Raw genomic sequence first — 12582 nt, 5'->3', positions numbered from 1 at the left:
AACTCGATTCGAACTCAAAATTCGAAAAAAAAATTCGAGTTGATTCGAATAACTCGATTCGTTTAACTCGAAATTCGAATTTTTTTCAATTTTTTCGAGTCGAATCGAGTTTTGCTCACCCTACTGAAATCTTTGTGGGCAAAATTTTTAAAATTGGACAATAATCAAATAAATTTAGATAATTTAACAAAAAAATAAAATAAAAAATTTATTAAAAATAAATGCTCCAATTCAACTAATTTTTTTAGCAGGTTTGAAACTACTACCCGATTTTCAATCCAAGCTGTATGAGTAGGCAGTCGAATGTGGTTCAGTGACATTGTTTGCGGGATCTATTTAAGCATATTTAAAGAAAATAAAATAAGTTGAATAATTGTTCGCGTATGGTATATCAGACTGTTAGAACTCTCTAGACTCTGTCTCCCTATAATTTCCTTTGTCTCAAGTCTATTTTGCATCAATCAAATTAGCAAAACCAACGAAATCCTTCAAGAATTTGACAATTTGCCTTCTCTTAAATCATAAAAAATCTCTCATTTTCATCTCAGCTAGCCAGTGTTCTTGCAAAAAGCCCCCATGGAAGACGACTTCGATTTCCCAACAGCCAACAACGTGGAGGAAGAAGAGATGGGCATCCCAGAAGATGACCCAGTCAACTCACTTCTCGAAGTCGGCGAGGAGAAAGAGATTGGGAAAAACGGGTTGAAGAAAAAACTGGTTAAGCAAGGTGAAGGATGGGATACTCCCTCCAATGGTGATGAAGTTGAAGGTAATGATCTTCTTCTTCTTCTTCATTCCTTGATTTGGTTATTCTTTTGTTTGACTTTCTTTGGGATTTTTTAGTTGTTGGGTTTGTTGATTTTGATTGTTGTTTTCCTTCTTTATAAGTGCATTATACTGGAACTTTGCATGATGGAACCAAGTTTGATTCCAGCCGCGACAGAGGGACTCCTTTTAAGTTCAAGCTTGGCCTAGGTAAATAATTGTATGTTCAGCTTCATTTTTTGATGAATTTAGCTAGTTTCTCTGTTAAATCTGGTGTTTTTATAATAATAACAATGTAATGAATTTAATAAGACCGTTGGATTTCATGGTAATCATGAAACATTGAGTTGAATGACATGTGGATCACTTTTTTATTTCGTTGAGAAGGGTAGAAGTGCTTGACAATTACTAAAAGAATATATTTTAATCACTACAAGCAGAATTAATCATTACAAATGTGGCAGATTTAATTCGGAATAAGTCTAGATAGAGCCCAGAAATGCTTTATATATGGGGTAAGATCCGAACCTTGGCACTCAAGATTCCAGCCTCTACCTTGCTAACACGGCCAAGGTCTCATTGGTGATACTTGGATTACTTAAGTGCTTCTTTTCTAGGAAAAATGCTGGCATGAACTATGCTTTCTAATAAAAATCTGTAGTTAGGTCATAGGTGTGACCTCTTAAGATCCTTCTTTGTGTATGATACCTAAGGTCTGTCTTCAAATCATAACCTTGAAAATAAAGCCCTGTCTGGTGTGATATTTGTATGTGTTTCATGGAAGCATTGAGAGAACAGGAAGGTTACTTGTCCAAAGAGAAGAGAAAAGGGTTACTGTCCAGTGTGATATTTGGATGTGTTTCTTGGAGGCCCTGAGTGAACAGGAAGGTTAGTTGTCCTCAAAGAGAAGAGAAAAGGAAGGTTATAGCTACCAAATTTGATGAAATAATAAGTTAAATGGTATGATACTAAATGTGTGTTCTGGAAGCATTGAGAAAACAGGGAGATTTTTCATCTGAAAAAAGAGAGAGTAAAGGGTGGTATAGCTACCTAATTCAATGAAATAATAAGTGAGTTTTTTCAAATTTCAACAGACATTTTTGTCAACTATTTTTGCTTCCGGAGTATCAGTCTGTAACAGCATGAATTGGGATTTGCTCACTTGTTTCTCTCCTTAAACTTCAGGACAAGTAATCAAGGGCTGGGATGAGGGTATCAAAACAATGAAGAAGGGTGAAAATGCCTTTTTCACCATACCTTCTGAGTTGGCATATGGTGAATCTGGATCGCCTCCAACTATTCCTCCTAATGCAACACTTCAATTTGATGTGGAGTTGCTTTCTTGGACTAGCTTCAAGGACATATGCAAAGATGGAGGAATCTTCAAGAAAATACTTGTTGAAGGGGAGAAATGGGAGAATCCTAAAGACTTGGATGAAGTATTTGGTAAATATAAATTCATTTCCTCTTTTGCTGCTTTAATTATTCAGAGATCTTATGTGACTGTGTGCTTAATGTGTACTGTGAATTTCTGTTTTTGTGACAGTTAAGTATGAAGCTTGTTTAGAAGATGGCACACTGGTTTCACAATCTGGTGGACTGGAGTTCACTGTTGGAGATGGTTAGCATTATTCCCGTCTATTATACTCACTTGTCTAGAATGATTTCTGCTAGCTTAAATATGACAATGAGATTGTACCATGCAGGCTATTTCTGCCCTGCATTGGCGAAGGCAGTCAAAACAATGAAGAAAGGGGAGAAAGTTCTTTTGATTGTGAAGCCACAGTGTAAGTTAGATTCCTTTATGCTTCATTGGTTATGGCAGACTATGAAACCTAATTGACTCCTGTTTGCTTATAGATGCATTTGGCGAAGATGGTAGGCCAGCATTGGGCAGTGAAGGTGCTGTTCCTCCAAATGCTACTCTTCATGTTACTCTTGAGCTGGTTTCTTGGAAGAGTGTTTCGGATGTCACAAAGAACAAAAAGGTCTTGAAGAAGATCTTGAAGGAGGGAGAGGGTTATGAACGACCAGATGATGGAACAATAGTTCAAGGTAAGATGGCTTGGAATTTTATGTTTCATTATAGTCTATAATTGTTCGGTTGGTTTGTAGGTTTTCCATTTTATCTATTTTTTTCAGTGTATTTATAGCTCATTTTAATACTGCTTGCTAGTTAAATTTATTGGAAAGCTGGAGGATGGGAAGATTTTTGTGAAGAAGGGACATGATGATGAACTTTTTGAGTTCAAAATTGATGAAGGTAATAATAGTTTTGTGATCCTGATTTGTTTCTTTCTGGACTTGTGTCTTCTTATCTTTCTTTCTCAACAAGATCTCATGACATAATGGCATTTGTTTCATACTTTGTCTTCATTGAAAGTTGTTTCTAATGTAGATGACACTTGTTACAGAACAAGTTATTGATGGCCTCGATAAAACTGTGAAGGCCATGAAGAAAGGAGAACTTGCACTTATCACTATTCAGCCAGAATACGCGTTTGGTTCGTCCGAATCACAGCAGGAGTTGGCTGTTGTTCCTGCAAACTCAACTGTGTATTACGAGGTTGAGATGGTCTCTTTTGTGAAGGTTAGTGCTTGTATCACATTTTACCCCCTTAGTAGATCTGTCCACCGCATGTGGGTGTAGTGGTGACTACAGGCCTACTGATTGCAGGAGAAAGAATCTTGGGACATGAATGCTCAGGAAAAAATCGAAGCTGCTGGGAAGAAGAAAGAAGAAGGGAATGCTTTATTCAAGGCAGGTAAATATGAAAGAGCATTGAAAAGATATGAGAAGGTATGCTTATGTAACATGCACCTTGTCATTAGTACAATTGTTGTGACTGTTTTTACTAGTGATTTGACTATTTCGCAACAATTCCTTTGTGCAGGCTTTTAGGTTCATAGAATATGACTCTTCTTTCAGTGACGAGGAGAAGCAGCAAGCTAAGTTGCTAAAAGTAACTTGCAATCTCAACAATGCAGCTTGCAAATTGAAACTCAAAGATTACAAGAAGGCTAAGAAACTGTGTACTGAGGTTGCATCTTTAATGGCATTTTTGATGAACTGTAAATGTTAATGCACTCATGCTGACAATTAGGCACGTATGATTTTGTAGGTTTTAGAACTTGATGATAGAAATGTGAAAGCACTATATAGGAGGGCTCAAGCATATATGGAACTTGTTGATTTTGATTTGGCTGAGGCAGATATTAAAAAGGCCCTGGAGATTGACCCCGACAACAGGTATTTGTCTACTGCAAAGTGTCGGTTGTATCAAGAATATGTTTTATTTTTTGAACATAGTATCCAGAATATGTTACTTTTATGATTAATCTTAGCTGATAGTCATTGCATCCTACCTCTATGACTGGTGGGATGTGAGCCAGGTAGGAATTTATCTTGCACAAATGTTCTAGGTGAATATGTGCTTTTTGGCACTTGAGATGTAGAAATAAGGACTCAAAAACTGGAGTGGAAAGTAAATGTTGGATAAGAAATCATGTTGCAGGGTTGCAGTATATTTTTTTCTTTTATTTTCTCCCAAGATTTGTTTTATTCCAATCAATATGGACTTATGATTGCAGTTGAAGCTAATTTACTGTCATGTTTGTAACAGGGATGTGAAACTTGAGTACCGAGTTCTAAAGGAGAAAATTAGACAGTACAACAAGAAGGATGCACAGTTCTATGGTAACATAATTGCAAAGATGAGCAAGTCAGAGCAAGAAAAGGCAACCAAAAAGGAGCCAAGGCACATGACCATTGGTAGAAAGGTTTGATACCATTTGCCTGAAAATCCCCTTTCTTCTCCCCCATCCCTCCTCCCTTTCTTCCTTCTTAATGTTATACAAGAGTGAAGGTGAAGTTTTTGTTCTAACATAACCCACCCACACACACACACACACACACACACACACACACATAACCATAAAAGACTAAAAGGGTTCGGATAGTGGCAAGAATTGAGTGTGAAAAGTCATGTATGATGCTGATGTTGGTCTCTGATGCATCTAATGAAGAATCTTTGCCTTTGTACTCCTAGCAGGTTTGCAGATTGCCGGTTCTTTTGGTTTGCATCTTTCTGATACTTCCTGTGATTGCCGCCGTGATTTGGCAAAAATGGTCAGATCCCCTTGTCGATCGGGTAGTTATGTGATGTTCAAAGATAGCGCCCTTTAAGTGCATGTATTTGCAGCTGAAAATAACCAAAGATAAAATGATCTCAAAGTCTTAAACCACTTTGGGTAAACATGTTCAAGTTCAAAGATAAAGAGTCGTACTTTATAATATTGTATCATGACCCTAGAATTTGTTTGGATAACTTTTATGTGATGAAATTGATGACGATTGTAATTAAGCCCCAGTGTTATAAAATGAACAATTTTTATTCAAAGCGGGTTCTGAGTGCGCTTAATTTTGTAATATTTTCTAATTTAGGTATTTGGGATTTGTGAGAAATTTAAAACATTTTGGTTTTTTTTTTATATTAAATATGCACTTCTATTTTCTTTAAAGATAATTAAAAACACTGCATTTCTTATGAATATCATTTTAACGCGTGTTAGTTATTAATCCAATTTTACATCGTTATTATTATTTTATTGAATTGATTATTATTATTTGTAATGATGGCAAAAAATCTGCTTGTACTTTAAAATTTTCAATCCGTAGTTTGTATTTTTTTTCAACCAACTTTTAGATACTTCGATCTAATGGTGGACCATTAAAAAGGTGTCAAGTAGTGTGGGTCAAATCTAAGGGCTAAGCAGGTATGAACGACTTGCAAAAAAATTCCTTCCCTTTTTAGTCAAAAATATTAAATAACATTCTTCCTTTTTCTACTTTTTCTTTGACAAATCTAGAAATAAATGGTTAAAAAGTTTTCATAACCTACTGTTGTCGCTCTACCGTACTTCGATGTCTCTTAGACCAACAACGACACCAAATGATAACCCATCTTCTCCTCTTCAACTTTTATGGTTCATATTTTTCTAATCACCTCTTAAAAATTCTAGAACTTGAATCAAAGCAACGTTGGATGGTCGTGAGTTTGAGGGATGTTATTCCTCTTGCTTTGGGTCAACTTACTATTATCAGGATCGTGGATTTGAGGCCCAAAGCTTAAAGTGTTGGATCTAGTGCTTTAAATGTAGTATTTTTATCAATGTTTATTTCTATTTTTTTTGAATAAATTGGTTTAATAAAATATCCATTGATTACATTAATAGTCTTTTTGTATATTGCCCTCAATGTTTTTGCATGCAAAGCAAAATGGATTGGTTCATTGGTTATCTAATGTTTAATTAATAATAAGCAGTATTACGTAGTTGAATCATAATAGGAAAGACAATTTGTATTAGTAGATAAATCTAAATATTTTCTTAATCTTATCGAAAATCAGTAAATCGATTGAAAGACTAATATATCGTCTATCAAGTCCAATTGCAGAGATGTTTTATCTTGAGTATTGGAGTGATTGATTCCCCAAAGATATAGACATATATGTGACTGTCTGGACTAGCAGTACATTAGACAAGTCCAAAGTAAAATAGATCCTAGATTCGTTTATGGATCTATTCACTTGTGATGTTCATAATGTGACATATCTTAATTTTGAGTGGGTGATGGACTATGTATGTGTGACGCGTGTACTTTGATGTAAGTAAAGTCCGAGTTCAAATAAATAATGAACCGAAAATTGATGTATTGGGTATATAACTTCTCCAGTGTGTAACATCATTCTGTAATAGTGAAATTCTTAGCCTAACTAATGGGTAAATGGTATCCTCTAATTGACATTACATGATAGATGAAAAGTAAACATGACCACGATTTGTTTGTCTTTATGATAAATGACTTGATTACTATTTGATAGTAATTAGCTTTTTAAGAAGGAATATATAATGATTATCATAAGATAAAATTTGATCTTATTAGGAAAACGAATTTATCCCAAAGAGATTAAGGATATCTTATAAGGGTAACACACTTATCACAAGGTCATTAGACAATCAATTATTAATTTGCTTTTGTAATGATATGTAATTAGGGAGAGCTCAATTATAATACTACAATGGAATGACTTCATGATTAAATAAGTTTATAATTAATAGACAAAAAATTGTAACTTAATTATAAATTATTTGAGCCTTAATTATATATGTCCAACGGTCCCTTTGCTAGCTCATTGAAACTAGAAATGAATTACATGTAGAACCAAATGAATAGAAATTAATGGAAATGGTTAAGTTAGAGAAATGAGTCGCATTCACAATTGAATTCGTTTTCTCACTAAGTATAAAAAAGACTTGAGAATTAATTTAAGATTTTCGAATTATTATTTAATTAATTATAATTAAATAACTGAAGTTCGAAAATAGAATCAAATAAATTAGTCATTATGAATCCATTGAATATGAAAATTAAATATATTTCCTCATAGATTCTTTTACGATAAAGTTTTCATGACTTCAACATAATTAGAATTAGGTCGAGAAAATTATATAATTAGAAAATTAATTAAGTTAATTTAATTAATTAATAAATAATATATATTTTGAAAACTAGAAAACACATATTAGGTTGGATTAAATTATAAAGTGCTGGTCAAAAGTTTAAGAAGTACATATAATTAGACTCAATATATGAGAGACCCAATTCCCCTCATATAATACGTGAGGGGCGGCAACCCCAGTAATATTTACTAGAGTGTGTCACCCACCCCTCTCCTAGTTAGATTGGGAGAGTGTTTTCTATTAAATAAATATTAATTATTTAAGCCTTATTCAATCATGATTCTTTTATCTCTCATTATAAATAGGTGGTACCGGTTGACCTAAAACACACACTTTTTGATTGTTAAGTTATCATTATTTTTCCAAAAAATAGTGGTAATTTATTTACTTAGAGTAAATTTTATTTTCTAGGAATTACAATCTTTATCGGTTTCTATTGAGAGTTTCGTACTAAAAGTAATAATATCATTTCTTGTTCTATGTTTGGATTGTATTGCTCGATCCCACACTCGGTGTAATTCGGGGTATGAGGATAGTGAAGAAGGTCATTCGGTTGAAAGTCAGGATCGACTCGAATTTTGATAACTCTAATATATAACATTATTTAAGTACTTTTGAGCTTATATTTTGGGTGAGTTAAGAGGGATTGATAACTTTTTAGTAGCTATTTTTGTTATATTTCTATTGAATATCTGATATTGAAAGGTTTTACTTGAATGTTACATTTTTGGTCAACTTCCATGCTAAAATAGGCAATTTTGTCCTTGAAGGTGGCTATTGAAGTTTACTCAATGCCACAACAATGCTGCAACAATATTACAAGCTAGCCGACATCCTAGGAGCACCACGACATCTATTGGGCATCGATCACCTCTCAAATTAGTGCTATAAACGGCCCATAATCAGAAAATGTAGGCTAGGATATATAAGGAGGCCCGGTTCACTCTTCAATAGAGAACTTAGCCGACTAGCAGCTTGGAGGAAGAGAAAATGAAGGAACCTACTAGAGAGAATCAAGGAAAATCACTGGGAGAGAATCAAGGAACATATTAGGAAATCAAGGAGAAGTTGGGTTGTTTTAAGAGGATTTAACACTATAAAAGGGAGAGCTTGGTAGAAGGAAAGGACATCAATTTTGGCATCAGTTGAAAATCAATTGTGCGTGAGTCTTTGTGAGAAGCATAAAGAGAGGAGAGAACCAAGAAGAGGTTGAGAGCATTCAACCATCAAGAGAAGCAACAAGGAGAAAGGGCACGACTTGAGCAAGCTACGGAGAACCACTGGAATTTGGCTAATCATCTTCTCTTTCTCTTTAATTACTATTTCACTTGTTCTATTGTTCAAAACCATGACTGCAACTAACTTCACTGTGGTCTTTGACAATGTTTGCTTAAATACATTTGCTAGATTGATTATGGTAACCTATTATTTAATTATTGGTATGTTGCTTTGATTGTTTGTGCAATTGGTCGTTTATTCACTTAGGTATAATTCATGTCTAACTCTTGCTATTACGTAGCTAACACTAGTAAGGAAGTGAGGCAATTATTAAACTTGGGAGGCCGATAATTACTAGATAAAAGACTTGAATGGTGTATGTTTAATATTCTAATATTAATTCTGTAACGGTATAGACATATATTGCTACCTTTCATAATCCTTAAGATTGGGATAGTTAATAGTAATACTGATGTTAATAGGCATAGACATATGTTTAATTAATCAATAGATTAAATGTAGTGACTTCGAGAGAAGCCTACAGCTCGTGGAGTTTGGATTAATAAATGATCACATTGACGCAGATTGTCTGCAATATTTCTTTAGCATCATTTCCAATGATTGAATGTTAGGAGGAAATAATCATTTTAACTTGTCATCTTATTGCTTTTTATTCTCACATCAATGTTTTAATTTGTTATTGATTTTTTTGGTTCTGTCTTAAAGTTGGTTTGCATAGTTAGTTAGATTCAAATTACATATTTTCATCTATAATTTGATTTACTTCCATTTTTGCCATTAGTTAATTTTACAATTATTGAATTAAATTCAGTCTCTGTGGGGACAATACCCTATACTTACTACTTTATTACTTGTGATCTATTGTGTAGACTTGTAGATGTTTATTAAACCCGCGACAAAATCATCTCGCACAAAGCACATGTACTTTTCTGTAAAATTTTATTGCTATAAATATCACAAATTGGCTCAATTTTGAACAATTCTAAACTTCCACTATAACTGTAAACTATTTTCTTAATCAGATTTTTCTCATACAAGGAACTTAAGAATTTTATTATAGGAATGTTTATGCCTTTTGAAACTTAGAAGTATCTACACATGATAAGATTTAAATATAAAATACTATGGTTTTTAAAGGCATAAAGTAACATTAAGTCGCTAAACTTGATAATTTTTTTTCAACTTGATCCTTAAACTTATTTTTGTTCCATATTAACATCTAAACATATATTCCATTAGAGTAAATATACTTTTTGCTACTTATATTTGCCTTTGATATTAATTTTGGTACTTGTTGATACAAGATTTGGGTTTAGGGGTTTGAGGAATGATACAGAGAGTTATGTGATTGAGAGTCTTAATAATGTGCACAAAAGGAAAAGGAAGCCTATAGCTTGATGAAGACGAAGATGAGATCTCTATGGTTTATTAGATCCCCTAAGATGGGGTTTTCCATGAGTAATAAGATGGGAAAAGTGGGAGAGATTCAGTCTACTGTCCTTATTCCATAAATGTGTATATAAAAGGGCCTTTGGTGGAGCTCGTGTAATGATGCCTTATTGAAGAAGGAGATGAATTTTCTGTGGTTCATGGGTTCCCCCAAAGATGGGGTTTTTTTGTGAGTAAAAAGATGGGAAAAGTGGGAAAGTCCTCTGTCATTATTACTTAATAGGGTGTTTGGTTGGAGGAATGTAAGATTATGTTTCGTAATAGGATTATGGAAATGTAAGTGTAATACCCCGAAACTTTTGATTTTTTGTATATTGATACACCAAAAATTTAGTTGAATTCTAATATGAGGAAATTAGAATTTTTGAGGGATTAAATTAAATTAAATTTATTAGGAAGCCTTTAGAAGGAAACATTAGCTAATTTGACTATTATTGGGCCAATTGGGTAAAAATCCGAGAGTAGGGGAAAAATAGTAACTTTTTCCATCAAGGGTATTTTAGACATTTAAAAAGAACATGAGATTAAGTATAAGAAAAAAAATTGTGACTTGTGGTGATGGGATGATGATGAGACATTTTTATTGAATTTTTCAAGTGTTGTAATGACATTTTTAACACAAGATAGAATTACCTTTGACTTGTTAACTTCTCCCAGTGAATATTATATTATAAAAATTAAATAAAAGAAGAAATATCTTTTTTTCTTCTTCAAAAAGTGATCAGTCAAGAAGTGTGGAGAAGTTTCTTTATTTTTCTTCATCTTTCTCTTAACTCTATTCACTTCTCTTCCAAATCTCCACCATTTTTCATCACAGCCTATTAATTTCTTGTAAAACCATCATTAATAAACCTTTATTAAGCATAATTCTTCATCGTCTCCATCATCCAAGTGTTTAGGATTTGAGCCCTAACGTGAGAAAGTGTGTTAGGAGGGAAAAATGATGTGGTTAAGGTATAGGTTTTGTAGTTTTCATCTCATTCATGCATATTTATTAAAATAATTTGGATGTTTTTGAGCCATATTAATGGCTATTTAATGTTTTGGTATTTATGAAATTTTTATTAATGGTGAAGAAATAGAACAAGGAAGGGGAAAGAAAAGCTAGTAGATTTAGGTGGATATAGACTTTTCCAACAACTTTTGAATATCTATTGTGGTAAGATATTTTGAAAATCCATTAATTTACTTATTTTGAATTAATATCGTTTCTAATTGAATTGTAATAGTTATCAATTTGAATATCTTATGGTATGGTATTTTAATGTCTCAATGCTATGAAAGTGTGGCTAAAGACAAGAAACCAATTTTATAAATCATTTTCAAGTTAAGTCTCTTGAAGAGAAGTTAATATGAGTTTGAAAATTGATTTATAGCTTAATGTTATGATTCAAATCATTATTCCGTGATATAGTGTTTATTGCCTCATATATTGTTTCAAATTATACACTTGCTTGGATATTTTTAACGCTGTCATTCTAGAGATTCTGAAACAAGGTCTGGAAACACAAAAATATATAGACTTTTTTAGCACATTCTGAGCTCTAATTCATGCAATTTCGTAGTAATTTTTGTTGAAATTCATATTTTAATTATAAAATAATTAAATTACACTCAAATTATGAACATATTGAAATTTAATTATTTTTATAATAAATTTACACAAATTTGATTTCTTTTTGACAGTTTTGCATAAAGGGTGAAAATAGACTTGGCAGTCACCTTGAGAAGCTTGAACCGATGAGGCAATTTTTGTATCAAGTGACCCAAGAGTATGGCCGGTTTTTCCAGCTATGGACGGTCCAATAATAAATATTGAACATATCTTATAATTTATTTTTATCCAACACAAATTGGGTTAAAATTAATTTCAAGCCTGATGAAGAGAAATGGGTCCAGTTGTGCTAAGTGAAGGGGAATGATCCACCAAGAAATTTGGCAGCCCAAATCATCCCATGTAGTTGACTCAATCAACTTATTTTGGCTAATTTTTATAATTGTAAATCAGCCCTTGAACTTGTCTTTAATTCTGTTCAAACCCCTCCTCTTTTCAAGCTTTCTTTTTTTAGCCACAAGCTAAAAATAGCAAATTCAAGTCAAACCATCTCTCCTACCATGCATGGCCGGCCAAGGGAAGGGGGATTGGCTTCTATTTTTAACAGCCATCTCCATCTATAAAACGCCCCAATCACTCCCTCATTTCTCATCCCTCACTTCACACATCTCTCACTCATATTTTCTCTCCTTTTCCCTTTGTATTGCCTTTCACTTCCTTTCTCCTCTTGAAAAAGAGCTTTCATGCCTCTTGGAGTAGTAGAAATTAAGTATTCATGAATGCCTTGGATCAAACGAGCAGAGAAGAGAAAGCGCACTAGTCTGGCTTCGGAAAACCACCGAGATTTGTTTTTCTAGTTCCCTTTTCTTGATATTTGTTTTTAGTTTTGTTTTGATCATGAACATGAATATTTGTGTTGTTGTTCTTCAATTAATTAAAATGACTTAAATTTCTTTCGTGTTAGATTAATTACATTTTGTCTGCTTAGATTATTAAAATGTGTTTGTATTTTCATTAGGTCTCAGTAAATTGTTCAATTAAATAAAACCATA

The 12582-nt window shown here is 33.2% G+C and overlaps 1 protein-coding gene across 2 annotated transcripts; it reads left to right on the top strand.

The window, feature by feature from the left end:
- The first annotated feature begins 247 nt into the window (after nucleotides 1-247).
- Nucleotides 248-5255, top strand: LOC107914764 (peptidyl-prolyl cis-trans isomerase FKBP62). 2 transcript variants are annotated; one of them, XM_016843786.2, is made up of 13 exons: nucleotides 248-769; nucleotides 889-975; nucleotides 1951-2211; nucleotides 2312-2386; nucleotides 2472-2552; nucleotides 2626-2820; nucleotides 2942-3028; nucleotides 3180-3355; nucleotides 3443-3565; nucleotides 3660-3806; nucleotides 3888-4015; nucleotides 4389-4545; nucleotides 4818-5255. In XM_016843786.2, the coding sequence occupies exons 1-13, from the start codon at nucleotides 577-579 to the stop codon at nucleotides 4926-4928; spliced, it is 1821 nt and encodes a 606-aa protein (XP_016699275.1). In that variant the 5' UTR covers nucleotides 248-576; the 3' UTR covers nucleotides 4929-5255. The 2 variants fall into 2 exon arrangements, with proteins under 2 accessions (XP_016699275.1, XP_040958207.1); XM_041102273.1 differs by having other exon boundaries at nucleotides 4815-5255.
- Nucleotides 5256-12582: the final 7327 nt, after the last annotated feature.

The sequence above is a fragment of the Gossypium hirsutum genome, chromosome D10 (genome assembly GCF_007990345.1).
Source record: "Gossypium hirsutum isolate 1008001.06 chromosome D10, Gossypium_hirsutum_v2.1, whole genome shotgun sequence".
Lineage (NCBI taxonomy): Eukaryota > Viridiplantae > Streptophyta > Magnoliopsida > Malvales > Malvaceae > Gossypium > Gossypium hirsutum.
This window is presented reverse-complemented; position numbering and strand designations above follow the sequence as displayed.

Excerpts from the sequence above, each read along its gene's own strand:
- LOC107914764 (XM_041102273.1), top strand. The coding sequence starts at position 577 with ATGGAAGACGACTTCGATTTCCCAACAGCCAACAACGTGGAGGAAGAA. Across the intron at positions 976-1,950 it reads TAAGTTCAAGCTTGGCCTAG|GACAAGTAATCAAGGGCTGG; the intron begins GTAAATAATTGT and ends CTTAAACTTCAG. Across the intron at positions 2,387-2,471 it reads GGAGTTCACTGTTGGAGATG|GCTATTTCTGCCCTGCATTG; the intron begins GTTAGCATTATT and ends TGTACCATGCAG.